The sequence below is a fragment of the Euprymna scolopes genome, chromosome 18, assembly GCF_053919585.1.
Source record: "Euprymna scolopes isolate OS-2025 chromosome 18, ASM5391958v1, whole genome shotgun sequence".
NCBI classification, from domain to species: domain Eukaryota; kingdom Metazoa; phylum Mollusca; class Cephalopoda; order Sepiida; family Sepiolidae; genus Euprymna; species Euprymna scolopes.
In genome coordinates this window covers 43722992-43750688 of record NC_136499.1, presented here as the reverse complement: position 1 = coordinate 43750688, position 27697 = coordinate 43722992, and the positions used below count along the sequence as shown (strand labels likewise).

Sequence of the window (27697 nt, the reverse complement as noted above, 5' to 3'; positions counted from 1 at the left end):
TTTATGCTAAATATATGCTAAATTGATGGTTAAATATGGTTACATTTGTGTTTGTGCTTGCATTAAATACTAATCCTAACTATGCATTGAATGGATACCATAATATTTAGTTTTCTGCACCTTATCATAAAGGTTCATACAAAATTTCAGTCAATTCGGCCTAATAATTTCCAAGGAAAAATGGAATGAACAGACTGAAAGAAATAAAATATAGATTTTTTTTTTTTTTTTTAAGAAATCAAGGGAGAGAACTGAAAATATTGATACGCATAATGAGTAAGAGAAAATTTTACTTAGAATAAGTATTTTGAGAAAAAAATGAAGTGAAATAAAATATATTCAAACTAATAACAATGTGGAAGAAAAAATAGGCTAGTCTGAATCAAGTATTGATATATCAGACTGATTGCTATCACTCACTATCCAGGTATATTGTCTGTTCTCTTTGATAGAGATTCGACACGGACTTTAAAAATCAAACAAGATGACTTTATATGCAAGAAGCTGCATTCAAGAATCTCTACAAGTCTGTCTGTTACACTTAGAAGGGGTGTAATGCCCCTGACCCACTTCCAGTTGTCTGATCTAGCTGAAATTTTGCATGTGCAATGAGTTATATATCTATGGGTTATGTGGGAAATTACAGCTCTGAACTAATTGTGGTTTCTGTTTTACAGGTGTTTGAACTAAGTCAGATGTGAAATGGACACTGTTGAATGTCGAGCAGTGATCCGGTTTTTGTATTTGAAAGGACGCACTCCACAGGAGACTTTTGATGAAAAGAAAGAAACTTATGGTGATAATACCCCATCATATGACCTTGTAAAACGCTGGCATCGTGAATTCAAACATGGCCGGAAGTCTGTGGAAACAGCTCCCAGACCTGGTCGCCCTCCTTCTGCCATTGATGAAGCATCTGTCTGTCAAGTTGAGGTTGCCATTTTTGAAAATCGGCGCATTACTATTCGCCAAATAGCCAAAGATATCAAGATTAGTACAGGGTCTGTGGAAACTATCATTCATGACCATTTGAATATGCATAAGGTGTCTGCCAGATGGATTCCCAGGTTGCTCACACCATTCCAGAAGCGAGAACGTGTTGAGTGCTCGAGGATGAATTTGGAGATGTGCCAAGAAGATGAGTCAAAGTTTTTCTAAAGACTGATTACACAGGATGAAACCTGGGTCCATCACCATGATCCAGAGACCAAAGCCCAATCAATGCAGTGGAAGCACTTGGACTCACCACCTCCAAAGAAGGCAAGGATGCAGCCCTCCACTGGCAAGGTCATGCTCACAGTCTTCTGGGACCAGGACAGAGTAGTGATTACAGATTTCCTGGCAAAGGGTACTACAATTACAAGAGCCTATTATGCCTCACTTTTGAGGAAATTAAGGGAAGCTATCAAAATCAAGAGGTGGGGCAAGATCAGCAAATGTACCCTCCTCCAGCAGGACAACGCTCCAGTCCACAACTCGCATGTCGCCAGATCAGAAGCACAGGTGTGTAGTTATGAAGCCCTACCCCATCCTCCCTACTCTCCTGACCTTGCATCCTCTGACTTTCACCACTTCCCAGCCATGAAGTTGTTTTTGAAAGGAAAGCGTTTCCCAGATGATGCAGCCTTGATTTCTGAAGTCACGTCGTGGTTGGAGGATCAACCTGGGGTGTTCTTCAAAAACGGTTTCCAGAGCTGCATCAAACGATGGGAGAAATGCATAGCTCTGGGTGGTTCCTATGTAGAGAAAGACTAATAACTGTGCCAAGTTTCGTTGCTCTACTGCTATGGAAAGTGGGTCAGGGGCATTACTTATTGCACACCTCTCGTGAGTTTGAAATAACATTTTAGATGCGTTCAGACATTTCTATAACAGAGTGGCCATCGGTCAGTTCATTGATCTGTCACATGCTTAAATGGGAACCTGTTAACAATGTATCTTTTTTTTCCTCTTACCTTTTGTGGATTGTTCACTTTGATAATTTGGTTCACAGAACCTTTGTTCTGTGCGGGAATAAGATTTCCTGATGGAGAGAGCAGTTGTAATTGGAATGACTGAAAGACAAATATAGAAATCATCAACAAATTGGAAGTTAAAAAAAAATCAAACTAAATAATACTCAAACAGAACATAGGAACAAATGTACAAACATACTTTTAATACAAGAAAAAAAAAAATAGTTCTTCGTTATTGCAACGAAATTTGAAAAAATTGAATTTCAAGTGAAACCAATAGTATCTACTGAATTGTCATGTCGCAGTAATGAAAATATCCAAAAATTATGAAAAACGATAAGATAGAAAATTAATTATTAATGAAAATAGTTTATGAAAAAAATTCAAGTGTGTATATAAATGAAAAGCATTAAATCAGGGGAAGTAACTTTGTCCGTCTTGTTACAATTATGGTGGATGTTACATAATCATCTAGTACATATTTTATGCAATAATGCAGTAATATTTAACTAATTGTGACATAGGTAGATAACATTGCTTATTGTTGAAATTGATAAAAACAGTAAGTAGTTATCATTGTTCTTGAATGAAAACACATTTTTTGACTGTTGAATTTCGCTACAATAATGAAGAACCAAAAAAATAATACAAAATACATGCTATATATATATATATATATATATGAGTGTCCAAAAGTCACTGATAGGTTTTGAACTTAAATAGACTATTTTTGATGATATCTTTCTGTAATTTTAACACAATCTGACTAAGACATTAGGAAATTTAAAAAAAAAAAAAAAAAAAAAAAAAAAATGCGAAATTCAAACAAAATGAAAAATAATGTCTTTTCAATGTTGCCCATTTTCAGCTTCACATATTTGTGCTCTTTCCAAAACATTATTCATGACAAATTGCAGAATCTCTGGATTGTGATTTGACGCCCTTATTTCGTTCTTGATGTTTTCCTTCAATTCTTGCAGGGTTTAGGGTTTGTTAACAGACTCTTTCTTTAAGATGTCCCCACAAGTCAGGGCTAGTCAAGTCTGGAGAATATAGTAGCCATTTGATATTGCCACAGCGAGAGATAATATTGTCGCCAAAGCATTGCCTGAGAAGCTCCATGGTGTCTCTCTCCATATGTTGTTGCGCCATCTTGTTGGAACCATAATTCAGACATCTCTTCAGTAACAATGACAGCATTTCCATCTTGGTTTAAAAAAAAAAAGAAAAAAAAAGAAAGTTCTAATAATCTTCTCCTCTGTTACTGCACACCATACAGTGCACTTTATTTACTTTGTACTGCTTTTTATAAATTGCCTTTGGATTTTCTGAGACCCAAAATCTAATTTTATTTGTTAATGAATCCATTCAAATAAAAATGGGCTTCATCTGACAATCAACTTTTGCAGAAAATTTAAAAGATAAGTTGGAACAGCTACATTGAGAGCATAGCCAAGACCGCTGTGAAGTCTTGGCTGAAAACACTGTCAATAATTCCCCCCACTCGTTATCTGTGCCTAAACCTAAACGTAGATTCCATGAACAAAGCTTCTTTATTAGAACTGCATGCCTGTGGAATTGTCTTCCGTTTTCCTGCTTTCCAGCTGACTACAATATGCTTGCCTTCAAGCCTAACGTAAACAAGTTCTTGATGAGCCATCCCACTTGTAAAATTTACCGAATTTCCATTACTAACGATTACTATATTGTCCAATTTCTACCGTACATGCTTTAACCCTTATCCTCGAGTGGCCTCTTGGCCTTGATAAGTAGTGATGCCTATGTAAAAAAAAAAAAAAAAAAAAAGGTAGGCTCTTTTTACCGTGCTAGAAAATTACTAAACCCTGAAAGTATCTTGTACCGCTATAAGGCCACCATTCACCCATATATGGAGTATTGCTGTCACATTTGGGCTGGTGTATCTGCTGCTAGTCTCACTCTTAGAAAGGGCACAAAAGAGAGTTGTCAACCTAATAGGTCCTGAAATGTCATCTAAGCTACAACCCCTGTCCCATCGATGAAATGTTGCATCCCTCTGCCTGTTCTACAAGTATTTTAATGGTGAATGCTCTGATGAACTGCAAGCACTTGTACCCCCCCCCCTCAATGTAAATACTCCTGATAAACCTGACTAGCAGCTAAATCCCACTCTTACACAGTAGAGATCCCTAGATGTAAGAGAGCTTTCTACTCCAATAGTTTCTTCCTCAGAACTGCTAGACTTTGGAACACCCTAACTGTACTGACATGCAGAAGTTCAAGTGTAATGTGAACAGACATCTTGCTGCCCAACTCCTTACATAATACCCCTGTAGTTTATGCCCCTGATGACCTAAAGAAAACACCCACTGGTGACTTCATTTAAAGTAAAGGATTTCTTTCCAAATTCATTTTAAGTGGTGACGTTTGTCTGACATATTATTTGCTTTCTCGCTTATCCTCACCATTTGAAATGGTTTCATTCAGAGGCTAAAAAAAAAAAAAAATTAAAAAAAAAATGTATTTTACTTGCTAACTTTTGTATGATGTGATTGATTTATATTTATTTATATACAAATATTTACACATTGGTCTTTAATATAGAGAGTAGGATTTTATATAAAAGATATGATTAGAATCCAGGACACAATGGATAGGTAACTATTCAACTAAACCTTATATTGATGAGAAAAGCAATTTGGAATTATGATCAGTCATTTTAAATACTGCAGATATATAATTAGCTCAATAGAACAGGAGTTAGATCTTCCAGAGTTAAAGTAGAGTAAATAGGAGGTAGATGAAATTAATCCATGATCATTTGCATATGTTCCAAGAATTAAAACGCCTAAAACGATTATACACAAATTTAAATTATTGTTTCAATTCTTTGAACATATGTAAATGATCATTGATTAATTTCATTTATCTTCTATTTACTCATATATGTATGCGTGTGTGAGAGAGAGAGAGAGAGAGAGAGAGAGAGAGAGAGAGAGAGAGAGAGAGAGAGAGAGCAAGAGAGAAAGAGTGAGAGCGATAGATAGAGATAGAGAATAAAAGAGAGAGGTCTAGTTTCTGCCTCTGTTCATTAACTCCTTAGGTTTTGGAAACTATATAATTCAGGTTACTTGGATAAGTACATTTCATTTGGATCAAATGTGGAATAACATGATCGTTTGTGCCTGACATTCATAAAACCAAAATATAACCTTTTGCTTTATTTTATTTAGAATTTGAAAATCAAAGAAAATAAAAATGCTAATAAGAGGTTCAGCATTTGGAACTGGAGTGCACAAGAATCTTCATTGATTCATTTAGGCATGTTTCATGTTTATATATTTGTATGTATAAGATTCACTCTTAAATTAATTAAATGATCATTTATGAATTTTAAAAGACAGCATAAAGGATATAAATGTGGGCTATATTTAATTCAATCTAATTTTTTGTAAACAGAGGTAGGAAGCCTCATGTTAACAGACACTTTTGATTTTTGTGAAATTTTAGTAATTGGTATTAGGCATAAATTAATAAATCCTCCCCAAATTTCAGTTTCTTTGGGGTATTTTAAATGGCCTTTAGAATGCATTTGAAAATTCAAATATTTCAGATTCGCATTAAATTGAATCGTCATTAGACACCAATTAAGCAAGAATCCCTGAATTTCAATTTCTTCTTAAAACCCCCTAAGCCTTAAATTTTAGATATTTTCTAGGATCAAAATCATGTAATGGATCTTTATAAAAAATTGGAATAAGGATTCTATACATGAGGTTTAGTATCTTTATATATTGATTTTAATCTATATAAGGGGATATAAAGGTGGTGAAAAGATATTCTGTTCAAGGAATTAATTTCAATTGTCCTGACATGGATATTCTTCTAGTATATATATATATATATATATATATATATATATATATATATATATATATATATAATATTAAAAGAGCTAATCTAGTGTTATGGACTGGGTGCAAAAGATCATCAGATTTCTCATTCAATTCTTGGCAATATCGAGTTTTCTTGTTAGTTATATATTTTCTTTGTAGTTCTTAGAATAAACTGCTTTATTTTTCACAATTATTTGAGTGAATGAATACTGAAGTTAAATTATCTGAAATTTTAAAGTAAAACATTGTTTTTTTTCTTTTTACCTTGGGAACTGCAGCTTGGAAAACAAATTCTGATATCGCCAAGGGAGTAGAGTTGGTTGCTTTAAGATTGATAGTAGTTACTCCACCTTGGCTCTCTTCTTTTTCACACAAAAACTCAATCAGTAAACCATTCTTGCTGAAAGCTATAATTGGTGGGAAACCTAAAAGAAAAAAAAAAAAAAAAATGATAACATACGAGGTTAATGTAGTTTGCTTGAAGCATTGCTTACTGTGTATATTAAAAAAAAACTTAAATGATGACAATATTACTGAAAATTCACAGGTTCCTTAAATAATTCAATACAAAAAATATATTACAACAAAAGACAAATTCTAAAAGAAAAAGTCTTGGTCTTTATTAATAACCAGCAGTTCTTCTTACTGTGTTGTCTGGAAGGCTCGTTTACTTTCATTTTTGTTTCATTGTCCATGTCCAAGTCTTTTTTATTGAATTAATCCCTCAACTGCACTAGAAAAATACTCACACCTCACAATATCCTATACTTTACAAAGCCACCATTTGGCCATGCATAGAATATTGTTGCCACATATGGGCCAGTGCATCAACCACTAGTTTCTCTCTATTAGACAGGGTCTAAAAAAACGGTCTTAAACCTAATAGGCTCCACACTGTCAAACAAACTCCAACTCATTCCATCATTGCAATGTCGAATCCCTGTGTTTGTTTTACAAATACTCTAATAGAATATGTTCCAATGAACTTGACACACTGGTTTCCCCTTGACGTAAATACACCTGGTTAATTCGATGAGTAGCAAAATCCCACACCTTCAATTGAGGTTTTCCGATGCTGAAGAAACTTTTACTTTAATAGCTTCTTCCCTCAAACTGTAAACTTTGAAATTTTCTCCCTGTTTCTTGCTTCCCTGATTGTACTAACATGCAGACATTTAAATATAATGAAATCTTGCTGGTCAACTCCCTTGGTCCCTAATTCACAATAGCCCCTTATGTTTCAATGGCAACATGCCTTGTTTGGGATGAATCTGAGTAAAAAAAACAAAACAAACAAAGACAAGATTTCTTTACATTTTAGAAAGATAATTTGATGAAGGCGTGTATACAAATCAATTTTATTATAAAACTGATCAGACATCTGACGAAATGTTAAAATTTTCTATACTGACAGAGTAAAAAGTGTTTAACATCTTTTTACCTTTCTCTATCCCTCTTTTCTATTCTTCTCCTTTCAAACTCTTTAGTGAAGGATACTACACCTTGATCCATCCTAACCCAAAGGCTAAGAAAGTGTATTTTAATTCATGTTTCAGACAAAAAGTCAATGGGAGAAAGAAATCATTATCATTACAAATGCTAATTAATTTTGTTTCTGGTGCCCCCCCCCCCCCAATGACAATGAATATTATACACATAAAACACAAGTCTATATCCTCACTGAGACAATGCTGAATATACATATACATACACAGACAACACTTAAACTCTTGCTTGGTTGATTGTTTTCACATTTAATATTTTAAATAGGAGAAGGTGCAAATGAGAAGAGAAGTAGTGGGAGGTAGAGAATGTATGAAACACAAAAGTCTCATAATTTGAAGATAAGTTCAATTTCTTTATAGACAAGTAAAGTGGGCGACCATAGTCTAGGGCTATTTGGAGGTTACCTTTTCATTTTCAAAGATATAGGAGAAGGTGTTATTCCTTTCCTAGGATTACTCCACTTATCCTTGATTCTCACTTTAGGAAAGGGACATTAAGTACCATTTTTGCATCTTTGGTATGATTTGAAAGGTTGAACCCTAATCTCCCAACCTATTCGTGAACACACTAATCATTACGCTAAATAGGCCAGTTAAATACATTTTTATTTTATCTTCAATCACATCCCAAAATAAATCTTAGTATTGTATACATTAGATCAAGGCAGAGAGCAATGAAAATGTTTTTCTTAATCGATAACATGTAAAAAATATTATAAGAATGTTTTGAAAATAATTATATAATTTTTTTTTAATCTAGTATATGTTGAATACAACTACCAATAAATAAATATACTTTTAACATATCTGTTTAACTTCTACAATCAATGAAGGTCACTAAATGCATATGCTTATTTACAAAATATAACTGTTGGCCCAACAGGTCAGAGGTTATTTGATAAAAACTAAAAATAATTTAAACTTGATACCTACCTGCTTTTCCATTCATCTGATTGTTCAATGGTGTAGTCGATTGTAGGAATCCATCTATTAAGTTGTTCACAGACGGTGATCCTGTTATGGAAGAAAATATATCTAGACATTAAAACTATAAACTCATGTGGTCTATATTCGAATCATTCTTTTTTTCCACCATAAGTCGTGTATACAACTAGAAGAGTTACCTACCTAAAAAAAAAAAAAATTATATCTCTTAAGAAAATATTTTGATTGACTTTCCACCAATAGTCATTTTATATTTTGATTGACAATAGTCATTTTATATTTTGATTGACAATAGTCATTTTATATTTTGATTGACAATAGTCATTTTATATTTTGATTAACAATAGTCATTTTATATTTTGATTGACAATAGTCATTTTATATTTTGATTGACAATAGTCATTTTATATTTTGATTGACAATAGTCATTTTATATTTTGATTGACAATAGTCATTTTATATTTTGATTGACAATAGTCATTTTATATTTTGATTGACAATAGTCATTTTATATTTTGATTGACAATAGTCATTTTATATTTTGATTGACTTTCCACCAATAGTCATTTATTAAAAAACCAAAAAAAACACAGAAACATTAGTCAATCTCTACCTGACAACATAAGATTTGGTCAAAGGCTTTACTTCTCCATATTGTATGATGTATTCCTGAAGTTATATCATGAAAATGTTGATAACACAAAAACTATTTATCTGATCAGGTTGAAATTTTTCATATTGGTTACTCTTATCAAAGGGAATCAGATTCATACACCAAATTCGGAAAAACTGAAAGTTTAAATTCTATTCAAATTTCAGCCATGACTGAACTTTTCAAAGTCAAGGTGGTATAAGATGTCGGATTTCATTGGCTACAATATGGATCAAGTAGTAAATCTCTCTGATCGTGTAACTTTCATTTCTGTAATGTAACAATATTTGTTCCTAGGGCAATGCTGGGTGACATTGCTAGTATACTTTGATGTGTAACAATATTGTCAGATTGGAAAAGGTTAAAAAAAAAAAGAAAAAAAAGAAAAGCCTACAAATTTATTAAATATAGCGAGAAACGCAATTAAAGTTGGTTCCCAGGAATAGAGATACTTGAATAACATGTGTGCTTCTGCTGAGATTGTTTGCAACTGAGGTTGCCAAGATTAGTGAACAGTGTGATGGATGAAACTGTAAAAAATTATTAAAGTCTGGGAGCTCAGACATATCTCAGATTTGAGAAAGAGCCAAAAGAGAGAGAGAGAGAGATGGTATTAATTTAAAATTCTTTCTGATTTGGAAACGAAAGAAAGAGTAGAAAGAAAGGTTATTCATTTAGAATTACTGTATGCAAAAAGGAAGAGTGAGTGGCAGAGATTATCAATATATAAAAAAAAAAAAACAAGTTAGCAATTTGGAGTTCACATTGTTCTGGGATAGCTCCTGGATTTGGGGATGCTGTCACCAACTAAGACTGCCCAGAACTTCAGAACTTAGGAACCAAAAAACTAATCTAAAAACACTTAGATAGAAAATACAGTCATAAATTTTTTTCTCCAACTCAATAATTCAACATTTATTCAAATAATTTATTTTATACAAAAAAAAAAAAAAAAAAAAAAAAAGAAAAAAAAAGAAGCCCATCCCCACCGGCAAATAGTTATTTTACTGCTTAAAAATAACCTCTACTCTTCAATGACGAATACCGGAACACTCAGGATCTAGATGATGTGGGGCAAGTTATCATCTGACAGAATGCGACTACATTTGAGGGCTTCATCACGGCTTTTTTGTGATCTGGAATCCAGAAACATCCAAAGTTAAAGGTGTCAAAGACAAGAAAAAAGGTACAGTAACCTTGATCTTTGATTGAGATATTCCAGTTCTAAGTTACAACATGACTGATATTTTGACCAAGTTTGGTGACGATTAATCAAGTAATATGGATGTCTGGGTTGTAACAATCAAAATTACAAACGTAAAAGTAAGATATCAATTGCATTAACTTTTTAACAAAACTTGTAGATGCTTATTTAGTACCGGCATTGCCCGGGTGTTTGGAGGTGTATGTTGAGAAAAAAAAAAAAAAAAAAGCGGTCAATTTTTTAAACTTTAACCTCCACACACACACACACACTTTCACTTTTATAGATATACTAGCATGGGTGCCCAGCATTGCCCGGGTATTTGGAGATGTATGTTGAACAAAAAAACAAAAAACAAAAGAAGTGGTCAATTTTGTTTAACTTTGACCCCTATTATGACCCCTTAAAATTTATTGTTTTGGGCTCAAATTAAGTTATTAAGTTAGATCCATGTCCAAGGAACCTATATCTAAAATTTCAAGTGTTAAGACCCAAAATTTTCGTAGGAGTTTGGTAGAGTTCTCAAAGGTCAAATCGTTGAACTTTGACCTCTTAATTGCCAAATTTCTGGCCGAAAACCGATCACATAGATTTTCCCAAGTCTCAGTACCCTGTATATCAAATTTCGAGTCTGTAGACTTAAAATTGACAGAGTTATTGCATAGGGAAATGTAGACACACACACACTTTCACTTTTATAGATATACTAGCATGGGTGCCCGGCATTCCCCGAGTATTTGGAGGTGTATGTTGAGCAAAAAAAAAAAACTGTCAATTTTTTTAACTTTGACCCCTATTATGACCCCTTAAAATTTATTGTTTTGGGCTCAAATCAAGTTATTAAGTTAGATCCATGTCCAAGGAACCTTTATCTAAAATTTCAAGGATTTAGACCCAAAATTGTCAGAGGAGTTTGGTAGAGTTCTCAAAGGTCAAATCGTTGAACTTTGACCCCTTAAAACCCAAATTTCTGGCTGAAAACCGATCACATAGATTTTCCCAAATCTCAGTACCCTGTATATCAAATTTCGAGTCTGTAGACTGAAAATTGACAGAGTTATTGCGTAGGGAAATGTACACACAGACAGACAGACACATTCACTTTTATAGATATATAGATAGATTACATTTGATTAAAAAAAAGAACAAAAGTAGAGAAAAATCTTTACGAGATATGTACTCATCACAGAACAAAGATGTCATATTCCAAAAATCACATAGTTTGCACAAGTATTTTTTTTTTAAATGAAGAAAATCAAATTGAACGATTTTTAGTGGCTAAAAAGTTTTAATTATTTTAAATACAAACAACAATATGTATTCAAATTTAACTGTCACCCTTGAATTTTAATAAAATTTAAAATAAATGGCTGCTCTTGGCCACCTCCTCAATTTATCATAAAATTTGATTTTCTTAAATCTACTTGATCATTTTAAGTGATATTTGGAATATTACATCTTCATTCCGTGATGAGTACATGTATCAAACTTTTTCTGAATTTTTTTTTTTTTTTTTTAACTAAGTGTTATTCTAAATAAGCCCCAAACTTGTATATTCATAATTTCTTTTTTTAAATTATAAAAATATTTTTAAATGAAATTTTTGAATTACCATGCAAAAACCAAAAAGCAATTAAATACTACCAAAAATTAAATCTAAAGTTAAAAGACGAACATAATGTACAGCATGAATGATTATAACAATGTTTGATAAAACTTTTTTGTAAATTCTCTTTCTAAATGATTTATTTTCAAAAAGAAATACTGACCTAGGTTGACATTGTCTGTGTTACTGCTGTCTCCAACATCCAAAAGGTCAAGCAGATCAGTAGCAGCAGCTGGTTGCTGAGTTTCAGGATTGGTGTTGATCACTGAATCTGTTCCAAGGTCACCAATAAGATCCAATATATTTTGACTCTGAAGAAAATATAGTTCATACAAAGTATTAAAATATGATACATGTGATAATATTGAAGTTAATAAGTTGCCTTATTTATGACTAGAATAAAATATGAATATTATAAAAATGAAGAACATCAGAAAGGTTTACAAAATGCTTTAGCATAAACATGTTATATAGTTGTTCGAGCAGAAGAGTAAGTTATCTGTTATCTGGCTATCAGTTTATCTCATTATCGGTGTATCTATTCATGTATTTGTTTATCTATCTGACTGACAAAGTAAACAAGAGAGGAAAGCTATGTTTTGGTAAGGTTATCAAAACATATCAGACCTTGTCAAACTGTGAACTGGTCAAGTTTGCACTGGAAGGTGTAAACAGCTGACCGGTAGGATATGTCGTCGGTCACGTATTCCAGTGTGCTGGAACAAAATGTTGAGCTGGATTTCAGAAATTGAAGAGAGCGGATGAGTTAAACTAAACATTGTTTACTTCAGTAATTTAATGAGACCAGTAGTCAATGTTATTATGCCATAAGTTGCCTGTACAGGCCTGTTTCAATTTATTTTCATGTTATTGTGATGATAACCTTTGTTTGATCTCTTGATCTCTTTTGTTATGAGCTAAATTATGACATGTAAATAAACCACTTCAGATTAACAGCTGCCAGCAAAATTATGTTGAGCAGAGTTTTACTAAGTGATTGTGTTGATATTAAACGTTTACTTAAATTGAAACTGTAGGCAAACATTTTTTAAACACACTTCTGACAAGAGAATTTCTTTCAGAATTCATTTGTCAATTATCCTCTGCATGTAGCCCAATGAGAGGTGACGCCATTAGTAGAGAGTACATCCTGAGAAACTGATCTTTCAGAGAATGAATTGTAAGTGATTATGTCCCACCAGGTGATAATAATAATGTAATAACTACTCAGAATTGATTGTTGATTAACGCTTTTATCTTTTCCCCAATGTGTCCAGTTCTAAATCGGAGTCTTCTGAAGGTTGAAGGCTACTACAGACGATAATAACAAAGAATAACTTAAAAAATAATTAATATTTCTATTTGGTTATTGTTATTGGAATGAGAAGAATTTCTCCCTTGGATTGTAGATTAAACAAGCCGAACATGCGGGGTCCCCCTCCACAAGTGAAAAATTTACTTTAACTATGACTATTGTTTGTGCAAAAAAAAAAAAAAAAAAAAAAAAAAAAATTCAAGGAGTGGTTTTTGAGAAAAGTGCAAACAAACGAACGGACGCATGATTTTGGGGCAATTTTATCCCTATAATGGCCCCTAAAGGGGTAACCAAATTTATCCCGTAAAATCTATTCTGGCAAAAATTTACTGCCACCATAACTAATGTTTGTGCAAAATTAAAAAAAAAAAAAAAAAAAAAAAAAAAAAAATCAAAAGGTGTGGTTATTGAGAAAAGTGTCAACAAACAAACAGATGAGCGGGAGCAAATTACTCTGTCCAATCCTTCCTTTGTCGGGGGAGGGGACTAATAAAGGGTTTAGTGCTTCATTAGAAACTTGGTACTGGTGAGATTATATATGCTTTACAGGCTTGGCATCTCAGATGGTTCAGTTATGTCCAGCATATTACCTCTTGGATCAACTCCATAATGCGTCTTGATATGCTGGATACAAAGAAGTATTGTAGACTGAGGAAGACCTGGCTCGAGTGAGTAAGAAGCAATATCATTGTATGCAACCTGACTAATTTCAACTGTTTGAATCAGACTGTATTGAGAACAGATGAGATACCTAGTGTTGCCCACTCAGGAGGTGTGGACACTTGCAGCACTCTATGCTTGCTGATGACACCACTTTCCACAGCAGACGTGTGAGTGAGTACGTTTGCTTAACAGCATTTCAACCTCTAGGGGTCATTTAATGCCAAGAATAGGTTTATTGGCATAGAAAATTTTTAATTTCTTAAAAAAGTCTATCTTCAGAAGCAAGATGCTTTAAATTTTCTGCAAAGTTTGTTTTTGTTAAGTTTTGAGACATTTGTGTTGAACAAAGATGGCGGCTTAGTTCATATCAGTAACCAAGATGGCGACCAAGAATCAAATGCGGTCCGTCGCGTAGTTAACCTCTTAAGTTCTGAGATATTATGTTGAACAAAGATGGCGGCGTAGTTCAGATCAGTAACCAAGATGGCGGCATAGTTCAGATCAGTAACCAAGATGGCGGCGAAGAATTAAATAAATGCGGTCCGTGACATAGCAAATGGCGAACTGATTGAATCCAAAATTCGACGATTTTTATAATAATTTTGCGACGTTTTGATTGGTTGTTTAGCACAGCCATTAATTATAAAAATGATTGGCGAATCCATTCGTCTCATACCCCCATTACAAGTCAAAAACTTTTTACACACCCGCTTTTTTGATATAATGGAAAAATCCTTTCGGATTCAATTTTGGTTTCACTTGAGAAAAGGAAAGAAAAATAAATAAATAAAAAATAAATGAACAAAGAAAAATAAGCCAATAAAATAATTGTTTTTTTTTTTTCTTTTTTCTTCTGGTTTTATGGGAATTTGTCTTTATTCTCATCGGTTAAAAAGAATTAATATATTGGTATAATGTGTGCAAAAAGCAGCCATTTTTTTTTTTTTGATACTTATAAAAATAAACTTTTTAAATATATATAAACATACAAATAGAATACTTTTCAAATACATATAAACATATGCACAAAAATTCACAAATATACATTTTTGTTTTGTTTTAACAAATGTTTGCCAAAAAAAAAGATACAAAAAGAACTATTTGACAAAATAGGAAGTTTACAAAAGGGTTTTAACAAGTGGCTTTTTTTTTTCTTTTTTTTGTAACAAAAAAACTGGAAACATTATGTTAGGTATTAATTGGTTAATTTGGTTAGTAAGGTAGAAATGGTCGCAGTTTAACATCGTGCTCGGGACAAATGTAAAGAGTTTGTTTTTCTAGAGTAAAATGTTACTAAATTAGTTTACAGGAGTTTAAATAAATTTTCTAAAAGAAACAAATTTATTTAAAAATCTGTTGAGGCTCTACTTCTTGGAATACTTTTCAAATGCTTGCCATTCCAAAATATTTCTTCACCAGACCTGTGAGAAAAACAAATGTGCACATATCCAAGTCATTATCTGAAGCCTGAAAAAATGACCCCTGGTTGGCAGTGGAACATTTAATGCTATGCTAAGCTCTAACCTCTGTCTTATCACCACAATGTTGCATCCCTATGCTTATTTTATGAGTACTTTAATGAAATGTGCTCCTACAAACTTGTAACATTGGTGTCTTCCTCGACATAAATATCCCCCACCCCCAATAAACTGGAAAAGCAGCAAAATCCCACACCTTCATCGTAGAAGTCCCCCCATGTCAAAGAGTGTTCTACTCTACTTTGGAATTCCCTCCCTGTATCCTGCATTTCTGACTCTACTAACATTAAAAATTTAAGTGTAAAATGAACAGACATTTTACTGTTCAACTCTCTACTTAGAATGTCCCTATAGATATGACCAGCCTGGGTGCCTGGCATTGCCCGAGTGTTTGGAGGTGTGTGTTAAGAAAAAAGAAAAAGTGGTAGTAAGCAGGCAGGCTAGAACCCGTACCGCGAAGGAGGAAAAGAATGTTAAAAAAAAAAAAACCCTGCCGTGTTTGCTGTTGCAGCCTTCGCCAAACCAGAAGTGACATAGGTTTAAATTAAGGTTAGACAATCAAAAAGAGGGTGTGAAATGTTTTTGACTCCTGATGGGGGTGGGTATGAGACCAATGATTTCGACGATCATTTTTATAACCACCGGTTGTGGTAATCAACCAGTGAAAATCTTCCAAAGTTACTATAAAGATTGTCGAATTTTGGATTCAATCAGTTTGCCGTTGGCTATGTCACGAACCACATTTGATTCTTGGCCACCATCTTTGTTACTGGCAATTACTTCACACTCAGTATCGGGACTGCACTGATTTTTGGCCGCCATCTTTTTTACTGGCAATTACTTTACACTTAATATCGGGACCGCACTGATTCTTGACCACCATCTTGTTCAACATAATGTCTCAACACTTAACAGAGGGGATGACTTTCGAAAATATTGGTGAAAAAAGCAACCCCTCCCTGTAGAAAAGTGCCCAGTTGAGGGTGAAAGAATGAATGTTTTTGGCCAATTTTTTTTATATTTGTCGTCCGAAAGGTCCAGCTTCAAAACGATACAGATTTTGTGAAAATCGGTTGCCTCAGTCAAAATTTTTAGGCAGACATACATACATTTAAACAGACAGGTTAGATTTATATTATAGATGATCCTTATTTTACAGCAGTCTTTTACATCTTAGTGAAAATTTGCCTTATTTAGGGGTGAATAGGAATGAAAAAAAAAAAGCTAATAAATTCAATATGTTAATGAATAAGATATAATGAGCAAGCAAACCTCAGTCTGTTGTACATTCTGCACATTTGTCCTCTCTACTTCACCATTTAACAAATCATTGTCTTGAATATTGTCATTGTTGAACATACTTTGACGTTTGCTCTCAATCAAAGGCATATGTTCCAATAGGGCACCCCTACAAACAAACAAAAGGAAAATGTTCAAGTTTCAGCAAACCAAATATTTACAAGAATAAAAATGAACATAACTTTAACATTCTTATGAAAAATTTAAAAGTCGAAATACAAATTGATATTTGAAAAGTAAATTACATCTTTTACTGTTATAAATTTTAAGACAACTACAGCATAAAAATAAGTAAATGGTACAAATTGATGCTTGAATTTAGTTTAGTTTATCTCATCTTCTGTCTGGTGTTGTTAGTTATTGCACATATCTGAGACTGGCAGGGAAACCCGATATTGCCCGGGATTGGATGATGACCAACGAATGTTTGACCCTCCCATATTTTATTATCATCGCCCATTTTTCAATTAAATCGATTGACTGCTGTAGTTGAGGATCTACCACGGTTCACGAAGAGGAAGCTTCATATGCCTCCCTACAATGACAGTCCACAATAGATTGTAGTCTACATTGCACTATAGAGAACCTACTGTTGATTTTATAAAATTATCTTTATTAAATGGGTTAAATTTAAGTTTAAAATGAAAAAGTCAAGTATCATGGTTTAATTGTGTTAAAACAGAAACATTAATTTCGAATATGCCTCTGTCATATCAGAAAACCTACTGTTGATTTTATATGTTGGGCCTTTCTGCTTGTGCAAGAATACAACTTCTCAAAAACACTTGTGATGTTATGCTGTATAAGGCGTTAACTTTAGTCAAAAATCGCCTGTTCCTTCTTTCATCAGAGTTTTTTGATTATCAATACTTACATCAAAGACATTACAAAACTTATCTAAGAACACTGCCAGGCACATAAAGTACATTTGTGTGGAATCAAAAAAAAAATTAGCTCAGTCGTTTTTGAGTCAATAGAGAATGATCTCTCTCAGACATAGACAAATTTCCTTTTATATAATAATAATAATAGTAGATTTTGAACATCAATGTCAGAACAAGAAAAAACTTTATAGGTATATAGATAAATATCAAAGCATTTTTTTTTTTTAATTTTATTTTAAATTAAAAGGGATTTTAGAAAATGTGCTTCATGCACATTTTCTAAAATCCCTTTTAATTTAAAATAAAATTTAAAAAAAAAATGCTTTGATATTTATCTATATACCTATAAAGTTTTTTCTTGTTCTGACATTGATGTTCAAAACCTACTTTTTCTAATTAAAAAATTGATAAAATAAACTTCTTAAGAAACTCAGTCATGGATATGCGAGTGACTACATAAAGGTTAACTAATTTGCATATTCCTTTGAAAAATGAGCATTCATTAATTAATTATTTATGGTTTCTTATTAGATGATTAGTTTCATTTGACTATTATGCTGAATTTTATTTATGCATAGTTTCTACATTGTGCATAATGGCATAGAATTTAGAATGAAAATGTTCTAGCACCCGGACATTTATTTATTTATTTATATATATATAGTGATGTTGTCTGTATGCAAAACATCTCTACCAAACTCAATATAGAGTATTTTGATCTTAGAAACAATGTTGATCTGGTTTTTAGTCTGTAAAAAATAGCTGCTAAAGGGTCAAAATTGAAATTGACCTTTGCAGAAGTCACTTATGAGCATGCATACATATACATTTTTAGCTTGAAGTGGCTTCAATTTTAGTAATTTTTATCAATCTGGCAATAGCTCACACGGTAACTGTTATATCGGCCTTCCTTGAATAAAAGAATTTACACAGATTAGCACTATAAATAGCGCTAGTAATTCCAACACTGATGAGAGAGATGCGACTGCACTTCAACTGCTAGCCGAGTGCCCAGCAGATATACACACTTTCCTATCTTTCTACACTAGCGAGGGGTACCCGGCGTTGCCCAAGTGTTTTTCGGGGTATGTGAAAAAACCCCGAAAATGTGAAAAAAAACCCGAAGCCTTCACGACGCGCAGTTGGAAAATAGTAAAGTGTTTAAAAAAAAACAGGTGCGCATTTTTGATTGACATGACGGCGATAGGTATTCAGCAGTTAGCATTTTGTGCGGGACAGTTTTGAATGAGGTGAATAAATCGGTTTGTTTGTTTTTAAAAACCCGCTCCCTGTTTATTAGGAGGAGCGAAATGAAAGCTACAGTCTGATATGACGAAGTCGACATTGAACAAACGTTACTTAGCTCTCTTGAGACAACTGGCTTTCGGCCTGTGATTAGAGTCGAGTTTCGCTTTTTTTTTTATACCGAAAACCGAATGTAACGCGTGCCGATGCGGGAAATGTGGAATAATTAACGTTTGAAAGTCAATAAAATTAAATAGACAGGCGAGCTCCGTGGGTAACTCTGAGATATTACAATTTGTAGATGATATAAAAAGTTTTAAGAAGTTGTGAACCGAGCAAGCGCTTCTCTGAAAGAAGCCTTTTGTGGACATCGAGGAAAAGCATACATACATCCATACATACATACATACATTTTCACTTTTATATATATAGATTATTGTTAATACACTTGTTCCTTAACCGAACCATGACTTGATTGTTCTTATTTTCACTGTTTTCCACAACACAACAGTAACGAAGAAGGCTGAAGTGGTAAATAATGACTAGGACTAGAGCACTGAATTTTTGGTTTTGATTCCAGCTGGTGACAGTTGAAGTCACATTTTTTATGCTTTTGAAATCATTACTATATATATTAGATGCAATATAATAATTAATAGAAAATTTGCTTTATATTCGTAAATTAAAGTATATATACATGAATTAAAGTATATTTAAACATTTTCATGAGCGGACAATATTTTCAAATACATTTCTAAACCTAATGTTCATATACAACAAAAAATGTGAACCATTGTTTAAATGTTTCTCTATGGAAGCATTAGTATTCCATACAATAACATCACAACCATTTTTGTTTGTGCTCAACCTCTAAAAAATGTGAAGGTTGTTCAAGTTAAGGGTCTCTGTATTTTTAATTTAACAATTAGTAAAAATTTAACAGCACCAAACAATCTATTGTTAATTTTCGTTATCAAAATTTAATGTAAAAAAAACAAACAAAACAAAAAACAGAAAAAGGTGTTCACGATGTAGTTGTAACCGTGTCCATTGAAAGTCAATTCATCTAACATAGTTAACACTATTTTCTAAATTTCTTGCAAAGAGAACTGTTTAGGCAGCTAGAGTTATCTCCCTTATATCAAAATTGTTAATAGCAAAATTATTGATTTACAAAAATGAGAGTCGCAAGAAACGTTTTGGATGTTCCAGTACATTTCCCTAGCTATAATCCGAGGGACTTATTGAAATAAATTCTAATAAATGATTCTTGCTTGTTCTTGAAAAAAAAATTTTTTGGTTAAATAACTTTTTGTCCTTGGTCAGTGAAGGAAAAAAAGATTGTAGCAATTTAAAATTTTTCTTCCAATCCAAAGTGTCCCTTTTTGGAGAACTGAATTTTCCTCAGATTAAAATCCAACTTTGTGTCTATCTCCACCCTAGTAGGGAGGCAAGTAAATAGGAATTTTCTTTGAAAAAACAAAAAACAAAAAAAAACAAAACAACAAAAACAGAAAAGATTATTCACTTTGAATTGAAAAAAATCCTATGCAAGAAATCCAGTTTGATTAGCTTACCTCATGTGGTCATATTTGTTGAAGAGAGATGAATATTCTATTGAACGCTGTTGCAACTCAACAATAGTACTTCTACTATATTTGGTAATTGCATCTTTTATCCGCCTGCAAAAATAAAAATTCAGTTTACCTATAGATAGAAAATAAAATTTTAAGAAAAAAAAAAAAAAAATACCAAGCTACAGTTATTCTGCATACCTACCAAAGTGCAAAGTAAAATCACGTTTCTTAGATGAAAATGCAGTGTGACATCTAATGAAACCCAACACATTAGGTCGGAGGATTTACACTACATTCGCTCTGCACAGATGTTATCCTAAAGATGCATTGGTTCTATTGGTGCGGTTACATAGAGTGTTCATCATCCTCAATAAACCATAAGAGAATTGGAGAAGCCCGCATATGTCGAATTGCCGAAACGTTTGACATGAGATTTTAGAATTAATTTTGCAGTAGGAGAGGATTTCTTCTGTTCATCACAGCCTATTTCTCACAGAAGAAACGTTGCTATTCTTTATCATTATTTCCATTGAAAGTACTCTACTGAGCTTCAATCTCTGCTTTTTTCTTGCAAGACATTCACAGCAAGAACTCGTCTTACAACCAGAACTGCAAAAAACTTATCTTTCTTACTTCATGTGCCTAACATCAAATGGAATTTTTATGAACAAAACTTCTTTCCAAAAAATTCTTATGTGTGGAACATATTACCATGGAATTGCTTCTCTGATGGCTACAACATGACTATCTTAAAATCCAATGTTAATAAATATTAATCATAACTCGTTCTCATAAGTGTTCGAATTTTATTCAAAAACAAAAACAAAACAAAAATTAGGCTAAAAATGAGAAGTCGGCTTAAAAGCTGTGAAGTGGTGACAAGGCAAATCAGTTTATTTTGCTTCTTTCTCTCACCCCTATCACCCTTGCACATGCACTTTCTCCTTTTTTTTTTTTTTTCATTACCTTTTTCCGATCTTCCTTTTTTATTTTTACACTTCTATATCTATATAATTATAAAACTCAAATGACCTTGTCACGGGTGTTGTAACCCAACATCCGGTTTACGACTTCCGGTTGCGCATGCGTACATAAACATAAACCCATAACAGCGTAAACAAATAAAAACAAATCGCTAGCCCAGTTTCGTTCAAACAAACGCACGTCCTTAGAAAAGCGAATATCTTAAATTTATTGAATAAAAAAAGATATGGGAAGCAAACACAAAACGTGATTACAAATAATATGTGTAATCATTGACCCGTTTCATATATACAATATATATTATACTAAATCAACATGACAATAAAACGTATTGTTTTACTGTGCACGTTTTCAGCATCCCAATTTTTTATTTTCGCGCTTAAATTATCCAAACAAACAAGTGTTAATATTTTCTGATTTTTTTTTTTTTACATCGTTCATTTCTGTATTACGTTTAAGTTACTTTAACACAATTGTCTTTACTGACCCAACGGGTCACGGGTAGTCTAGTTTATTATATAAATTGAAATAAAAAAATTTATTTTTAAAATGAAAAAAAACAAAAAAAACAAAAACAAACTTAGTTTTATAATTTCATAAAGATATGTTTTTAATTTTAGTTGAAATTTTATAAGAACTTTTAATATTTTTTTTTATCAAAAGTGCAAATAAAGACTAATGGTGTTATTTTTATCTGCATAATTTTGTTAACTTTCATTGTATACTTTTAAATAATGTTTTTTCTTATATTTTATTTCAGTAAATCGCTTCACAATAGAAATACTGAAAAACAATAAAAGTGAAGAAACTGATTTGCCTTGTCACCGCTTCCATTAGCTCTACGCCGGAGATTAGGAAGTATGTTAGCTGACTATAATTGCTTTATCCAAGCATCTGTTAAGATGTTTAACTAAGGGTCAAAAATGTGTATCGACAGTAAGTTCAATCGCAGATCTGTATCCCAAAATGTCAAAAAAAAAAGTAGTTGTAAACAGTTAAACAAATAAAAAAAAAAATGCATGCGATGATGATGATCATCATGATCAGGTTTTAGTAATTATATTATTTAGTTCATGATTTAAAAACTTCAAAATAATGCTTACAGTTTATGAAAGTTAGCTTTAAAGTAGACTTGAAATTGTGGAGATTTAATCATATAGACATACAATGAATTAAAATAATATTGTCTAAATAGCAGTTTCAAATGGTGTCTGTAAAAGTACTGGTCCCCTTTACCTCACTGGGTTTGCATTAAGAATGTCATCTGACATCCGGCCCATAAAACCTTGCCTCCACTAAAAAAATAACTGCAAAAAATCTGCTGCATTTCAGACTTGAAAAAGCAAAGCAAAGTTGTTGTTGTTTTTTTTTTTTCAGTAATAAAAGAGATCACTTACTTTCCTGATGCTTCTGAAAATCTGGTACTGAGTTTCAAAAGGGCAGTTATGGCATATTCTTTTGTTACTACACTGGAGTTGTTGTTTGAAAGAATTTTCTCTAAAATTGACACAACGTCTTCCTCTTTCACCTGAAAGAATGAAGAAAATTATTCTATTGATATTGTTATATCATTTGTCATAAGCAAAAATAAGGCAATTGCATTGTAAGAAAAAAAAAAAAAAAAAAAAAAAAGAATCTGAACCTTTTCTCCAATCAAAATGCAGATTGGAAGTCGATACGTATGCATTCTCAGTTTCTTCTTAATTCAAATACAGACGAACAAAGATGGACTTTATTGGGTTCAATAACGATTTCAGTTAGCATTATTTGAACTATTGTTTTCAGTTTGGATGTTATTCTCATAATATCTTAGCCAATGTAATCTCTGGTTGGCACACTGGTTTTCACCAGATCACCAAAGTTAAGCAACGTTGAGCCTGGCCAGTATCAGCTGGGTGACAATTTGGGAAAACAAGGCGCTGTATGTACCTTCTGGGAAGATTGGGTGTGGGACGAGCACCCTCACTATGAAAAAAGAACTCCTCGCTACAAAAGAATCTAGAAAGTTGCCTATACCCCTCCAGGGGGTCAAGGCTATGGATGGGATGGAACCTCCAGTTGAATAGTTGAAGTCTTGAGTAATTGTTAATTGTATTCTTAGTATTGTTTGTAGTGCAACAGCTAAAAGTGCTAAGTAATAATTTATTTTAAATGACAGTCTTCTGGTGGTTAAAGGTTCAATCCTCAGTATGGTGTCATGGTTGACAGAACAAGAACAAACTACTCCTTGCAGACAAAATAAAAGGTTCCATTTGAAATATATAGATTTGCATATTCAACAAAAATTCTTGAGTTTAATAAGACATACTTGGAGAAGGTCGGAGGTTACATTAGATGAAAAAAAAAAAATAAATAAAAATACCAAAGCAAAATATCAGTTTCTCTTTGTAATACAGAGTTCAAGGGATTCTTTCAATGTAGATTAGGAGTACCGATTCTATTAAGAAAATGTTATTTGATTATTAAATCTATTTATATGTAAAACTATTATTTATAAACTGTATTGGCTTTATGAGTGCTTCTCCATTATTATTCTTCATAGAAATGCCTTTAGCCTTCTTTCAGCCTGGCCAAGCCAGAAAGACATCTGGTAAAAATTCCTGATACTTGTATGTTGGTTTTGAGAAGGGCCATTTTTTTTTTCTGGGGAGGTAACCACTTATCAGGGTACAGAGGGCATTCAAGGATAAGGGTTAAAGGCTAAGTAGAAAGTGAGACAAGAGTCATGATGGCACTTAAGTAAAGTAGGGTTAGATTATCTAAAAGGATGGCTCAATAAGAATTTAAAATTAGATTTGAAGACAACCTTGTTATAGTCAGCCGGGAAGCAGGCTCGCTGTATTGCGTTCCACAGGCGGACAGTTTTATTAATTAACTATTACTTATGCCCCCCTCTTTCTTCAATTTTTTTTAGTTAACTATTATTCAATATGTGTTGTTACATTTTGGAAATATTGACGTCTTGACATTTTTGCATTTTGAGAAGTAGTTTGTTATCTATATTAATGAAATTATGATTATTTTTTGATAATCAAATTTAATAATCAAAGCTTGCTTTTTGTATCAAGTACAATTTTTCCTTTCTGACTCTTGTCAAGCAATATGGCATCTTAGCTAATGTAAACAAAATACTCTTAACTGACCTGGCAAGCAGCAAAATCCCACCCCAACATTGTAGAGATCCCTAGATGCCAGAAAGCCTTCTACTTTAATAGTTTCTTTCCTTGAACTGCTAGACTATGGAATTCCCTCCCAGGTTCCTGCTTCCCTGACTGTACTGACATGCAGAAGTTCAAGTGTAATGTGAACAGACATTTCACTGCTCAATTCCCTAAATAGTGTCCCTGTAGATTTGGTCCCAAATAATAGCCTCTTGTGTCCAAGTGGACTGAAAAAAACAGTAAGAAACAAAACAAAACATGTATGTTTGTTATTAAGAACAATCTTTCCTGATCTGTAAGTGAGAAAGAAAACAAATTTTATTTTTCTTCTTGTATTGTTACCACTGATAACAGTGAGCGTCCTCTTCAACATCCAGGGTAAGTTGTATAGCAGCTGTGTCAAGAGAATGCTAGGCCCTCATCCAATTCTCTCTTGCTCAACTGTATAGCAATGAGTTTGTTTGTTTGTTTGTTTAACCAGCATATCAACCTTCTTTGAGTCATTTAATGCTGTATACAAGATTTAAATTTTTGATACTTTCAGAATCGATTTTTGCTGGGTATATTCGGCCAATGTTTTGGTGTCGTTTGTTATTTGATGGTTTTTATATTTTAAACTTGTAGCCTTGTAGTAGTGTTGATGAATTCGTGTGAGATCATGGCAGTCAAGTAAAAAGTGTTTCACTGCGTAAGGTTCATGACATGGTATACATTTGGGAGGTTCTTCACTATGTGGGTAGGTAGGTAAGTTTTTGTTTAACGCCACATCAACCCTATAGGTCATTTCATGCCATAAAAGGTGAAGAGAATATTCTTCATTTGAGACTTTGGGCAGTGGTTTGCTTTATTTTCAAATAAGTTCCAAAAGTTTAATTTTTCTCAGGAAATCTAATATTTTGTAAGGTGTTTCTTTTTCAAATATTGTTTTAAGGTTTTGTTTCTTTGAAACATTTTGTACGAATATTTTCGTATTTTTTACATTTCATTAATATGTGTTTAATGGTCAGTGGTTGTTGGCAGATTCTGCATTGAGGGATACTTTCTGCTTTCAGAAGGTATTCATGGTACAGCAATGAGAGATTCATTATTAGATGGAAATGCAGTGTGACATGTAACCAAACCATCCACATTAGGTCGGAGGATTTACTAAAAGAACTATATTTGCCCTGCACAGACGTTATCTTAAGGATGAATTGGTGTGGTCACAAAGTGTTCATCACCCTCAATAAATCATTGCAGAAGCATGGATGTGTTGAATTACAGAAGGGTTTGACAGGAGAGTTCAGAATTAATTTTGCAGGATTTCTTCTGTTCATCACAGCCTATTTCTCACAGAAAGATGTTGCTATTCTTTATTGTTATTTCCATTGATGGTACTCGACTGAGCTTCAATCTCTGGTTTCTACTGATAAAACATTCACAGCAAGTACTCATCTTACTACCAGAACTGCAAAAAACTTATCTTTCTTACTTCATGTGCCTAACATCAAATGGAATTTCTATGAACAAAACTTCTTTCAAAAAAATTCTAATCTGTGGAACACATTACCATTACTGATTTTCTATTAAAAATAGAAAATACCTTCATCTATATTAAATTCTTTTTACAGTAATAAATGTTTCTATGAGTAATGATTTAAATTATTTTATCTATTTAATGGCATATTAACGATTTCTGCGATTAACACTAAGATTTGAGGCAGATCAAGACTTTTCGAAAATATAAAAGTCACTTTGTGTGTGTGTGAGTTCATTCTTCATAGGTTCTGAAACGGCTGAGTCTATCTTTTTCAAATTTCAAACAAAACTAATTTATATTTCTGGCAGTGTTCTTAGATATGTTTTGTACAGAAAGTCATTCAATAAGTATTGAAAATTGAAAAAATCCGATCTTAAAAATAGCCTTTCTCTCTTATAGATAAAAAAAAAAAAAGAATTTTTACAGGAGAAATATTTTAACTGGCAAGGGAGATAATAAAATTTCATCCAATGATTTCTTCTTAAAAAAAACAGATTTATGATAATCTGGAAATATAACTGTATAGTGGTAGAGCATTCGACTATAGATCGAATGATCCAGTATTCAGGCCTGGGTATATACCTCACCATTTTATTTTATTTTTTTCTTATTGATGAGTGCAATTTACAATAAAAGAAGAGGTATCATTTAAAATTACCACAAATCATTTTTTGTTTGCATATTTTAAAACTAAACATTAATCAGAAGTGACTTTTCCAGAGCATTCATTGTCAAATCCAAATATCAGCTGATGTGATATTGTAAATGAACACAAATGTTATTTTTCTTTTTTGTGAATTAGTCCACCGGACAAATTATTCCTCGTAATATTTAATAATCAATAGAGAATTGATTCTAAAATAATATATACCCAATCTGCATAAATTAAAATATCATGTTTAAGTGTATTATACGACTGGACAATGCCGGCCAGCCAGCTAGTTGGCAATAAATCTTTTTTTTTTTTTTTTTTTTTTTTTTTAAGATTATGACATGCTGAATATTTTGGAGTTAAAATCTATTTAGTATAACATATTAATAGGAACTCTCCCCCCCCCCCAACATTCTTTAACCTTGTATCAACTGGATTATTTTATTTACTGTTTTCCTCTCAAATGTTATTCATTCAACGTTTCGGCCATTGTAACTTCCAACCTTTAGCAGGTGTATCTTGAAGAGCTTATGAATCTTCAATGCAGGCGATAATAAAACTACAATTACAAATTATTTAAGATTTCTACCTGGTCATGGCTGATGGAACGAGTGCATACTATCCCCATGGATTAAATAAAAGGTTTCGTTGGAAATTCTGTACAGATTCCTGAGTTTGACAAGATACACTTAAAGGTCAGAGACTACATCAGCTGAAATGTTGTGAAAATAACATCCAAATGATATAAATTATCAATCAATAATACATAAACTTATAATAAAAAATATATAATCTTAAATAATAAAAAATATATAATTTTAATATATATTATCAAAAATATAGTTTAACACATTTTAAATTAGTACATTGGCTTATGACCAACAAGTCTTCCTAGCAAATATGGTATCATGTGGGAAATAAGCCGATTATACTAACATATTTACTCATTTAAACAGTGCTTTCCTTCAGATTTAATACGTAATACTAATTTTGAACTCCGAAACATTCAGCACGTCATAATCTTTAGAAAAAAAAAAAAAAAATTGTCACATATACACAATTTCATATTGTTATCTCAAAATATCTTAACCTGCCTCTAATTTTAATGTTAATCCTTTCAGGATCATTATAGCTAAATTAAAATATCTATTACAAATAATTCATTAGATATGATATAA

The 27697-nt window shown here is 32.5% G+C and overlaps 1 protein-coding gene across 6 annotated transcripts in view; it reads right to left on the bottom strand.

The window, feature by feature from the left end:
- The window catches only part of LOC145297594 (AP-1 complex subunit gamma-1-like), a 395164-nt gene that overhangs the window by 5698 nt on the left and 361769 nt on the right, over window positions 1-27697 (bottom strand). For all 6 annotated transcript variants that reach the window (XM_080143647.1, XM_080143648.1, XM_080143651.1 and 3 more), the window contains 7 exons: window positions 22585-22715; window positions 20204-20308; window positions 16471-16606; window positions 11906-12053; window positions 8269-8349; window positions 6095-6255; window positions 1956-2054 (listed from right to left, as the gene is read on the bottom strand). In XM_080143647.1, coding sequence (XP_079999773.1) covers window positions 1956-2054; window positions 6095-6255; window positions 8269-8349; window positions 11906-12053; window positions 16471-16606; window positions 20204-20308; window positions 22585-22715 — 861 coding nt within the window. The remainder of the gene's footprint in view (window positions 1-1955; window positions 2055-6094; window positions 6256-8268; window positions 8350-11905; window positions 12054-16470; window positions 16607-20203; window positions 20309-22584; window positions 22716-27697) is intronic.